The following is a 12,481-nucleotide window of genomic DNA, read 5'->3' on the forward strand; positions in this document are numbered from 1 at the left end:
TGTCATTTACACTGCCCTCTCTTGTTTTCTTAATTGCCTTGACTTATTAAAGACTAAACCATGAAATCCTCACACTCAATGAATGATTACTGATCAGGTAGGGATAAACATTTAACTAATTTACTAAAAAAATATTTTAAAAAAGTAGTAACAGTTTGTGATGCTGAATCAGAACAAAAAAAAAAGCAGTTCAGTATAAGAGTTAAAGGCAGGGCTATACAAATGCTTTGAAAGAGGAGCTTCAGAATCCCCTAGCATTTATCTGAGATTGGTTTGCTTAAACATTAAAGTAGATGCATCATTTTCTAGGCTCATGCAAGCATTTCAGAAAAAGTTCCCATTAGTCTCCGCTCATGTGGGGAGGAAAAATCAAGTGTCCATGCATCCATGTACAAGTGCAAGGAACAGCTTCGGAAGCAGCTTCACCAGCCGTTAAAAGGTGAGACAGCTTTAATGATTCAAAAGGAAGTGCTCCCACCAGACCAAAGAGAAAAATCTTTACAAAAACCGTTTGGAGTTATGCTGATAATTAACCTTATCAACCAACATTGGGGGGGGAGCCACTGCTGTGATTGGACTCCTGTTATTGAATATTTAAATATATATTAGTGCAAGGCAAAAAGAAATATTGTGCCCCTTTTTACAATTCTCATTCAATTTGAGGAAAAAGAACTTGCTTTAGACTTTTGAGAAGATAAATTTGAGATTATTTTTCATAAAGGGTACATGGTATTCTTGCACCGATATAATTACAAGGTAGCCAAAAGAAAATGTGCAACTATCCTGCCTTGACTGGACCATTCTCTCTCCAGTGGGCGGCAACCTGCCTGGCTTCCCACTTCAGTTAAATCCCAGGGGAAGATACTGGTGAGATCTCCTTGCATTGTGCTATTCAGGAACAGTGTTGCAGTCACTGCTAGGGAGAAGTCCTGATTTTGGGAAATGGCTGGAGAATTATCTCTTTCCTCTGGAGAAATCATCTACCAGATTTCTCAAATTACTTTTTTGGCAGAAAATTAGATAGATAGATAGATAGATAGATAGATAGATAGATAGATAGATAGATAGATGATAGATGATAGATAGATAGATAGATAGATAGATAGATAGATAGATAGATAGAGACAGACAGACAGACAGACAGACAGACAGACAAAGAGATAGATAGATAGATAGATAGATAGATAGATAGATAGATAGAGATAAATAGAGATAGACAGACAGACAGACAAAGAGATAGAGATAGAGATAGATAGAGAGATAGAGAGAGAGAGAGAGAGAGAGAGAGAGATGACAGATTTTCTTGTTATCCTAGGGTAGGGAATCACTCTTGCATGAGAGAGCAAGAGTATAGTACGTAGCTATAACCTTACTTTTCTGATTATTTTCAAACAAAGGACACAAGTAGATGGAAAACGAGAGGAAAAACAAGAAGGCGAAGGATGCCTACATGATTCCTACTGAAACAGCTGTCACATTTCCTTTAAAATGCTCCATACAAGAATCTTTCATCTTTGTGCGATGTCCTCCAACAGACAGAAAAGCCACATGTGTGAATTTAAACAATAGCACTTCTCATTTTTAGCATTAGCATGCTTTTGCTGACAATCTAGCTGGAAATGAGAAAGTGCTAAGTGTTATAAATGGAAGCTCATTGCTAAAACAAACAAAATGCTAATCCAAACACCATCATAAGCCTAGGATGTATCCATGCCCCCTCTATTTGGTGAGGCAGGGCCAAAGGCAAAGTATTCTCAGCAGGGATTTGAAAAGTTAGCTGGAAAGCCAAGTGAGGTGAATGTCTTTGTATATCCAGAAGCAGACTGCCAACTCGTGTTTGAGAGGAGCAATTCCCAGCAGAACTTATGTGCAATCAAGATAACACCCAAAAAAACCCAAGTGCAGGATTTTAAGGACATGTAGTACATTGATTTTCACATTTCGTAATAACTACAGCAAAATTACATCGACACAGGATATAAAAAAAAAAGGGATCTGTGTCTTTGTCGGTTACACCTATGTGAAGATCCATCTTCTTTGTGGAATAACAGAGTTGAACCCCTCTCCCAAAAAAAGTGTTCCTGAAGATTAATTAAGGACAGCAAACTCTAGGGAATGTCGTTTCATCTCTTCATCAATCTGGCTTGCATCAAGCAAAGCTCTCTCATAGTGTTAGCATATTGTTAAAGCCTATTTTCTTTTCACTCCCTTCTATCCGCCAAAAGAGCATATTTGTGTTCCCATCATAAATTACTGGGATCTGAAAAAACATACAAGTACTGGAGATCTAGGCCTTCCTGTAATTTATATTTTTATAGACTGTTTTTTAACAAAATCTCTACAAAAATCATGACTATGGAGATAAGAATCTATTCACTTCAGAAACATTTCTAGCTTAGGAATTATGATTTAAATCCTTTGCAATGACATACTGGTCTCTTTGCCTTGAGAGACATCATTTAGCTCATTCTTTTCAAATCCGTTCCTTTTTCATAATTCAGTGGTGGACCACCTACAATAATTCACTCAAAAATATTGACAAAGTTGTTCTTGGTATAAGTAATTAACATTTAGGGACATCCTGACAAATCATACTGCAATATATTTACTGATTCCCTCAAAGTCCTCTAATGAATATTCACCAAGACATTTTCCATCATCCTGAGAAATTCCAATCTTCAATTCCTATGACTCAAAAGAATAATGAATGAACTTCACATTCAACTACTCTAAAACACTTTGAATGTTCCAGTGATGGCATTTTCCCACAATCACATTAAAAATAAACCAGACCATGTTTTTTCAAGTTAAATTCTAAGAAACAGAATCATTCACATTTATTCAAGAACTCAGCTCTTAGTTGACTTTGGTTGTCTTTTGTTTAGAAGATTTGCCAGTTTAATGGAAAACCTTTTAATACTGAGAAATCCAAAACCGTTGGACATGCTGCCTACAATGCTAAAAATTGGAAGGAATAAAGCTAATAAACCAGACTCCTAGAAAATAACCCTCAATGTTTATTATTTAAACAAAATAAATTATTTTTAGGTTCAAAATTCCACTTTGCTGCTCACATCACAAAACTAGTTTACACCAATATAAATCCGGTAGTGTTCAGTGGGGCTTCTTCTCCAGTAAACATAGACTGAATTGCTTATATATATTTAAAACACTTTGCTAGAGCTGACAACAATTTAACAAGGTCTTATGGCCTTTATCTAAGGTGAATTAGTTACTTGAAGACATACAAGAAATTTCCAAAGCAGACTTAGCAGTCAAGACATGAACTGGAAAAACGTGTCCTCTTCCAATTGTCATCTCCTCCTTGACTTAAAGGAGGGAGTGACATCCAGAAGAAACTTCCACAAGCAGACAGCGTTTTGAACACAGAGAAAGCAACATTTTTTTTAAAAAAAAAAGAGATTGCCATTACTCAAGCGACATAAAACATAAAATCAAATATTAGTGCTGCAACATTTACACCGAAATGAACATTAGTAATTAGATGATTTGATGCAAAGGTTTTTTTAAAAGATGAATGAATATAATAGCTTCACCCCACCCCCCCACCCCACCCCCACCCCCACGGCCCATCCCTTTTCTGGGCATTATTGATCTGGCTTTTCTCACTGAACATGGGGGGGACAGCAGGCTCTTGCAGTCAAACTGAGAAGTGGTGGTGGTGGCTACTGCATTTCTTTAAGCAAGTGTTCCTCACCACTTGGAACAGAAACATTTCAGCCTGCAGAGAGGCAGAGATGCTCCTTTCGCAATTACCACGTTTGCAGAAACACATTCAATAAAAACAAATGAAGTAGCACCTCACTCGTTCCCTGCATGCCATTTGCTCCTCTGGTACACCAAAGCAGGAGGTGCAGCCCACGACAGAGAGCACCAATGCTTAGAAACAGCGAAGGGCTCTCTCATACACCCAAGACTGTTTGCCTTAAAAGAAAGAAATGTGTGTGTGTGTATGTCGAGGGGGGGGAGAGAGAGAGATATTTGGCTTACCTTATTTTCTCCATCTCTGCCGCAGAGGCCTATAAGAAATCAAACAAGGAGCAAGTGAATGGCAAGGGAGCGCAGCTTGCCCAGGGCAGGTTAATGCATAGTTCAGGCTAGATACCCCAAGGACTTGCTGCCGGCCAGTGACTCCCAAGCCCACTGCGAACCGAGGCTAGGTCTTGGGGTGAGCATTAACACGAGCACACACGCACACACGCACACACACACGGGCTGAGAGCCTGAAACTCCAGCAGAACGCAGCAGGCTGCAGAAAAGACGCTTGGGCACCCAGGAGGCCTGAGCAAGCATGGGATGACTCAATGTGGAGCGGCGAGGCAGAGGCAGGCAGAGAGGGAACGGGCTGCCAGTAACAGGTTACTGTGCCGCTCGGATGCCAGGAGAGAGAAACTTGAAATCGCAGGGGCAGAGCCCAGCAGCAGCAGCAGCAGCAGCGGGAGGGGGGAGAAGGAGAAGGAGAAGGAGGAGGAGGAGAAAGGGAAGGACGGAGGGAGGGACGCGGTAGAGCGATTTGAGGCTGCCGGCTGGAACCATCCAACGGTTTAAGCTTCGCTTGGAAACCGGAGATGTTTGGCACGGGCTCTGCGGGCGGACGGGGGCGCGCGCGCGAGTGAGCGAGCGCGTGTCTTTTTTTCCTCGTCACGTTTCCAAAGATCTCGACAGATGGGAGCCTTGAAAGTCGGGCGGAGAGTTTCAATGATCAGAGGTTCTTCCCCCCCCCCTCCCTCGCCGCCTCAATCACACACACTCCTCCTCCAAGCGCCCCCCCCCAAGCCGTCCGCCCCCGTAATTCAGTGCCTTTTAAAATTAACAGCTCTCTGCATCTCTTTCTACACGCTCTCCCTCCCCCCCCTCTTCTTTTCCTTCTCTACCGCTTTCTTTTCCTCTTGCAGCAGCGGCACCGCGCTGCACCAGCCGCCTCCCAGCCCGGGCTGGGATCACACACCTCGGGGAAAGTTTCAGGGCGAGCCGTTAGCCTGAGCCTCCCCCTCTCCTTCTTCTTCCTCTTCTCCGGCTTGCAGCCCACGGACATGGCCAGGAGGAAGCCTCTCTTCACCCACCGGTTCCGCCCGTTCCCCGCAGAGCCGGGGAGGAGAGAGAGCGCCAGGCACACGCAACCCTTTCGCTTCATGTTTTCGCAGCCGGCAGCTGCCGGCTCTCTCTGCCTCCCGCAGCCTGCTCCTAACCTGCCGCTTTCCAGGTGTGCTGGACCAGAACTCCCAACAGCCCCGACCGGCGCAGGCCACGCTCGGCCGGGGATGATGGGAGATGTAGTCCGGGACGCCGGGTGTACGGAACCGGGACATCGGGAAGCCTCGCCGTTAACCCGTTGCTTCCCGGTGAAGCCACGGCTAGAGCGAGGCTCTGGTCTGCAGCGAGGTGAAGTGTCGCTTTATCCACCTGCCTCTTCCCGTCGCCGGATTCTTAGGACAATGACACCCAGGACCTTTTCTCCCCGGTTTTGTGGGTTAGAGAGTAACCTCACAAAGCAAGCTTATCATCACACATTTTCTAAAAGTACCTGGCCTCCCCCCCCCACCAACAAGCTTCGTTCCAAAAAGTAAAAAGATCCCTTACTTTTTAGGTGCTCTGATTGTATATACCTTAGCCTGTGCAACAGAAAGTGCTTAGAATACTTAGAAAGCTAAGAGGAAATAAAGTAGGAAATGAACTTCCATATGGCAACGTTTTGTTGTTGTTGTTTTCCAGTCAGAACAGATCCCCAAATCATTCCTGTTTCTCTAGGATCCATTCACTTCACAGTTTCTATATTATGTGATATCGGTCTCTCCCCCCCCCAAACACCCCCCCCCCCCACAAACCATTGTTGCCTTGGCAGTTCTAGTGAAGTGCATGGAGAATCTATTGATTCACCTCCCCCATTTTCTCATATTGTTTGGTGTGCAAGAATAAACACCCTATCCAAATGTCACATCAATAGGTGTGCCTGATTACCCTAAATCTCAAGAGTAACAGTTGGCATATGTGCTGTGCAACTGGAATGCTCTGCCCCCCACCACCACCGCATCCCTATGGCCTTGTGTTTCCCAAGCAACTCGCATAGGCTGGTGCAACTTCCTGAATCAGCCCACGTCTCCCATGTTTTACACAAACATAGGAGATCAAATTCAGGTACCCATCTGCATCAGTGCACATTCCTATGTCTGTGCATGCTTCATACAGCTGCGAGGAAAGAACAAAAAGGAAGATAAGAGGCGTGTAGATAACAGAAACATTCTTTTTGGCAAGTATTTTATCAGTGATGTCAAGGAAATATACAACGCACATGGTGGTGGACCCACTGTTTGATGAATGGGCCTTACTGGAAGGGGAGCAATCTTCAAAGGAAATCTAGCATAGTAATCTAACCTAGCAACATGTATAACTAATAGGCCTGCACAGGTTGGCAGACATTTGCCTCATCGGTGTTCAGTAACGACATGATGTGCCTTATTGGATTCTTGTAGCTGAGAGAGACCTCTGCAAATGTGCTGACCATACACAAATTCCTCCCTGTTGGAAGGGAGGTGTGAGAAGCAACACAAATTAATTCATTCGGCAGCTTGGCCCTGCTTTTCCGAAGCAGCTTCAAAGGGTTGCTTGGTGAGAAGCATTAGTGATGCAAAGCATCCTTTCTAACTTTGTACTCTCCTAATAATTAGTATACTGCCTCCCTGCCCTATGCAACCCCTCTTGGGATTTGCTTCTAGACTACTGAACTAGTGAGCAGGCAGGAATGCAACTAGAACTGGCCACAAATGGCTTTTAAAAACTCTTCGCCAAATTTGCAGGTAGAAAAATGTCCAAATTTTACTAAGAGAAGAAGAAAATGCCTTAAATGCCTTTTTAAAAAATCACTTTCTTAGGAAATGCAGCCTTCTTAATAGTGCTACTTAGACTTAGAATAACTTTATTGTCACTTTAAATGTACACTAATGGGCATATATTAAAATGAAATTATCCAGAGGGTCAACGTCATTGCCCAGAGGATCATTGGTTGCCCTCTCCCCTCTTTGGAAGAGCTTTATAGCTCCCGCTGCCTTAAGAAAGTTCAAAACATTCTTAAAGATCCATCTCATCCAGGGCACCCTTTTTTTTTGAACTATAACCATCTGGCAGATGGTATAGGTCAGAGGACAATAAAAACAAGGACAAATAGGCTGAAAAACAGCTTCTGTCTCAGGGCAATAACCATATTGAATTCTATGGTATAGTGCAATATCGGGTTTTCAATTTTAATTATATAGAATGTAAAGGATGTATGTTTGTGTTTTTATTTTTATAATTATAATGTACATTGAAGACAGCATTTAATTTTGTTGTACCATGTGCAATGACAATAAACTAAACTAAACTAAACTAAACTAAACTAAACTAAATTTCGTTGCATATAGCTCTCAAAGGGTCACCACCTTCAATATACACTACATAAATGTGACAAAAAAATTATGCATGTACCCACTTACCCACATATATTCTATGACACAGAGAAACAACACAGTCTAGTTCGGCTGTATATATGTACATGGTGAGAAAAACAAATCTTGCCAGTAGCACTACCATTGAAAAAAACCCATTGAAAGGAATGACATCTACCCTTCATATCAAATGAAAGTGTAGTTAGACAGAGAGGCTGCTGAATACTGAAGAGATGACTATGCAGCAATAGATATTTACACATACCCCTTGATCATGTAAAAATGTATTATTGAAATTCCCATTTTTCCCTGGAAGAAATTTCTAAAGCAAATTCTCTTTCATCCTAATAAATAAGAGGTGGAGAGGAAGTGGATAACCACAGGAATAATTCTCTGCCTGACACAAGGCAACTAGGGAGAAACAGATTGAAGAATAGAATTGACACTAAGATGTAACCAGACACTTTTCAAATTGATCAGCTACAACATAATATAGCACAATACAGTAAGGTTAGGACTCAACAACTTAGCACCTCCAAAAGTGTTGGCTACAGCTCCCAATAACTTAGCAATCAGAAAGGTCACAGAGCAACAACATAAGGCTGCATGCTACCCATCCTTGGAATAACTAGTTTCTGCATAAGGTGAGTCACAGTACTGGTCTTATTCAGGAAAAACCAATAGAAGGGAATATATGCAGTTCAGATCGAGTTGTGGAGTCCTTGGGACTGTCTAAACTTGATTGCTGCTTGCAAACATTTCGTTACCTGACTTGGTAACATTTGCTAAAAGAGAATGGGGTTTTCTCTCTGTTTATAGTCTATTCTCAATCTAGCAGTAAACAATAGCCTAATTAAGGAACTACCAAGCAGAAAACAACACTGACAGGACAAGCTAATGTACATAAACAGAGAGCAAATCCCACTCCCTTCTAGCATTGAAATTGTTACCTAGTCGGGTAATGAAATGTCTACAAGTGAACAACCAAGCTCAAAGAGCCCCAAAGACTCCATATTTTTTTTAGGAAAGCCTAATTTCTAAATGGGGATAATATTACACACAAGGAATATTCCATGCATTAGTCAAATCCACAATCTGTAAGTATTATACAGCAATGCTGCATAATACTGCCATTTTTTCAAGTTAGTGTATGTGTGTGTGTCCATGTGTGTGTCTGTGTATGTGTGAAAAATGGTTTGAAATGAATATTCAACTTCCAAAAAGCTCTTCCATTTCCATTGGTTTTAGCTTTTGCAAAGACGTCTTCATCAGATTTTATTGTGCTCCAACACATTATTCCACAAGGAACCTAGATAATAGCATAGAAGCTTGGACATAAAGTTGCTTGTGAACAAAAGCTATCAGGTGCAAATCTTAACATGACAATACTGGATAGTATAGATCTACTGTAAAGTATAGATCTTAAGTAACTCAGACAATAGCTCTGAGTGGCTAAACCTATTGATGGAGGAGCGAACCAAGCTTTGTTATTGTCTAATAGCTCATAAGGGTACATTTAATGGATCAACTCTTGTTCTTGGAGGTTTGAAAGTTTTTTGAGATCACTAATTTATTTTTCTTATAGAAAGAGGTGATATGATGGAATTGAATCCTATCTTGGATGACCCATCTGTAAATAAAACCCTCTCAAAAACTCAAATTTTATCTCTACACATCAAATACGCCTATTTCAATTTGCTTTTCTATTGTAAGATAGGATATTTGGTAAATTGTGATAAATTTGGTAAATTTGGTTAATTGCAATTAGGAAAATTTATGTTTCAAAGTTCAATGAACAATAGTGTTCAGTAGAAGACCTTTGGTCAGTCTAATTCTCTCAATCTCACATGGTCCTTGTGAGAATAAACGAGGTACTGAAATCATAACTTCTGGAATTTATATAGGACCTCCTATTGCTCAGTAATGAATAATAATAGAACCAAAAGTTGTGTAATTTGTCCCTCTGAAAGCAGATCTTGAGGTTTCAAGTGTGAAGTCCAGAAAAATTTAACACCTAAAGCTCTCCAGTTTGAAAACCAAAACATGAATACTTAGATATAATGAACAGCTTTTTATAAATTGTTACCTGAGTACTTCAGTTACAAACTGGCTCACACATGTCTATTCATCATTCAATTCTAGTAGTAGAGACTGGAGGGGGTAAAATGAGATTTTTATATCCATTCAAATGATTCCCCCCCCCATTTCATCAATCTATACAATAAGTAGTTGAGTACTCCACTGATGTGGGTGGGGCAATTTTGTGTTTAGCACTATTACGCCTCCATGGAAGGTTTGGCATAAGAGCTTGTACGTGAAGTAGGAAAATTTGAAGCTGAGGCAACATATATATTCAATTACCATAATTGGTTTAGGAAAAGAAGATGATATTTTTAAAAATAATCTTCTAAAGTAAACACTTTGTATTTTTGCGTTTCAGAGAGTGAAAATCATCTAGGGTGGACATCTAGAGTTACCTGGAAGCCAAGAGCCATTTCTAGATGAATTTTCTACAATGCTTCAGATATATGTTGTCCACAGAACCAGTTCCACATTTGCATTCACATCACTCGGTTACTTAAACATTTAGACTTAACAGAAGGATAGATGGATGGATGAGCTGGCTTCATTAAAAAGCATGTTACAGAAATATTGTGATGATTCATTTACAGATGAAAGTCTACCATGAATGTGCAAATCAGCCCTGATTTTCACAGAGATAGATAATAAGATTTAATATACAAGAATCTGATTTTACAGATTTGGCTTTTCTAATTTCTCAACTATATAGTATTCCTAGGTAGTTTTGTGTTTAGACACTGAGTAGGTACTGATCTGCTTAGCTTCAGCAAAGTATGTTTTCAGACTATTCTCTGGGAATTATTTCAGAGCACACATTTTGCACAACATAGCTGTAGTGTATATCATGTCTGCATAATATGAAGAAATCCATATTTTAATATTTCAAGCCCTAGAGCCATACAGCAATTCTGCACAACATGATGTGTTTTACTATACCAAACTCAGGCCACCAGGGTCATCATAATCTTAGCTTTGCTACTGGCCTGGGATAAAAAAAGCAGATAAGCACAGTGATGCAATTAAGGCAATGTTTTAGGGCAGCAGTCAAGGGTCTCATTTAAACAAATACATTAGAGAGCCACCAAATGCAGCAAGGTTGGTCCATCCATCGTATTTTGAAAGAACTGGAAGCCCATATAAGATGTAATGGTAGAGCCAGTTTGGTCTAGTGGTTAAGGCACCAGGCTAGACAACAAGAGAGCAAGTTCCCGCCTTAGCCATAAAAGCCAGCTGGTCCGAACCAGGAGCATTTCACCCCCGGTTAAAAGAGTCCATCTATGTTAGAATTGAACAACCCTCCCAGAAGGGGAGGAATAAGACACTTCCTATCTGGTGTCTACAACACAGACCAGCAATTCTAAGAAGATTTCACAACCATTTGCATTCTGATTCAGGGTATCCTGAGGGCATAGATAAATGCCCCAAGTGGACTCAATAGCTTCCAGAGAGAGTGCTAACAACTAGCTGACTGCAAAGAAATATAATCATCCCATCTCCCCTCCTATCATCCTATCAGAACCTTCCATCCATTCCTCCCACCCCCACAATCCAGTCTCAACTGTCAGTACCTGTCCTTCCATTCCCTCACCATCACAACTGATGAAGTTTCTTGGACTAGGAGGCAAAAAAATCTTCCTGAAGGGAAAAAACAACAACCCAGTTGCCTTTTTAAAAAGCACCTTTGAGACAACTATGACCTGGGAGATTGAGAATCTCTATCGACATTTTGGAGGAGGAAGGTGTGTTGGATATGTCCGCTGAATTAGGTTACTTGTAAAAATAATAATGGTGGGATGCAAACAAACGAACAAAGGTATGTGGGAATGTAATGGTATATGGGAAAGACCTTGGGAGATATGGCAAAGAGATCAATCATGAAGAAACAGTGTTGCCTGCAACTGGATAGTGGGTGGGACAAAAGTGTCATAAGAGACCCTCCTTAGTTTCTCAGGTTGTAAAAAAGGCAGGTGAGGGAGAAGTGTATTTTCAGACTTGGAAGTTTGATGATGGCTTTACGGAGCAGACCAGATGGGAAACATGGCCAAAGAATTAATTCTACTTTATTGTAAAACTGCATTGGCAGAATCTTATAAGTTTAACAGTACATCCTGCCCCCGGGTCTCTGTTACAGTCTGAGAAACTGGGAAGGGTCTCTTCTGAACTTTTTGTGCAGTTCAGTATCCAGCTGTGGTCTATGCTGACTCATATCTTTGTTTTTTTCCCCATCTTTTGTCACCCTGCAGTAGAATCCTTATGACTGGCTTCTTAATTCATAAATGTCAAAAGAATAATATACAATTTCATTATCAGAGAAAACCAGAACTTAGGGTAATTTGGTGAAATGGGCAACTGTACAAATCATATAAGTAACAATAGCACTTTGACATATCCATAGTGCTTTTACAGCACTATCTAAGCAGTTTAGAATGTGAGCAAATTACCCCTCCCCAACAAACTGGATCCTCATTTTACCAAGTTGGATGGAAGACTGAGTCATTTTTGAGTCTTGTCAGGATTGAACTCCAAGCTGTGGGCAGAGTTAGCTTGCAATACTGCATTCTAACCACTGCGCCACCAGGGGTTAAATAAATCCTCCATGTATATATTTAAAATATTAATCTATGTAGATCTTCAATTAATTTTGTTTGTCGAACAAAAAGGTTTTATTTAATTGGATTAAATAATGGGGAACAATACAATACAATGCCACACTTTTTGAAATGATTCATTTGTGGCAAACTCAGCTGAGTTTGATTTTACAAGATACAAATTATTTATGAATAACATTGGCTGATGAAGTAACAGAATGACAGAAGATTACACAATCAAAGAATTAGTACATAGTTCTACTTGGTATTAAGTTTAAACTATAAATAACATCTGCAGGTGTGCAATATAACGTAGAGATATTACATTTATACTATGAATATGGGCTATTTTTAATTGCATTGTGCCAT

General features: G+C 40.5%; 1 protein-coding gene across 2 annotated transcripts in view; it reads right to left on the reverse strand.

The window, feature by feature from the left end:
- Positions 1-5,155, reverse strand: part of BEGAIN (brain enriched guanylate kinase associated) — a 174,288-nt gene extending 169,133 nt beyond the window's left edge. Inside the window, exons 1-2 of one of the 2 annotated variants that reach the window (XM_070931561.1) lie at positions 4,970-5,155; positions 4,012-4,040 (exon numbers count right to left, since the gene is read on the reverse strand). In XM_070931561.1, coding sequence (XP_070787662.1) covers positions 4,012-4,040; positions 4,970-5,155 — 215 coding nt within the window. The remainder of the gene's footprint in view (positions 1-4,011; positions 4,041-4,969) is intronic. The other variant, XM_070931562.1, reaches the window with a different exon arrangement.
- Positions 5,156-12,481: the final 7,326 nt, after the last annotated feature.

This window comes from Pituophis catenifer, unplaced genomic scaffold, assembly GCF_029215685.1.
Source record: "Pituophis catenifer annectens isolate HBS135680 unplaced genomic scaffold, rPitCat1.0.hap2 SCAF_1, whole genome shotgun sequence".
Classification (NCBI taxonomy): domain Eukaryota; kingdom Metazoa; phylum Chordata; class Lepidosauria; order Squamata; family Colubridae; genus Pituophis; species Pituophis catenifer.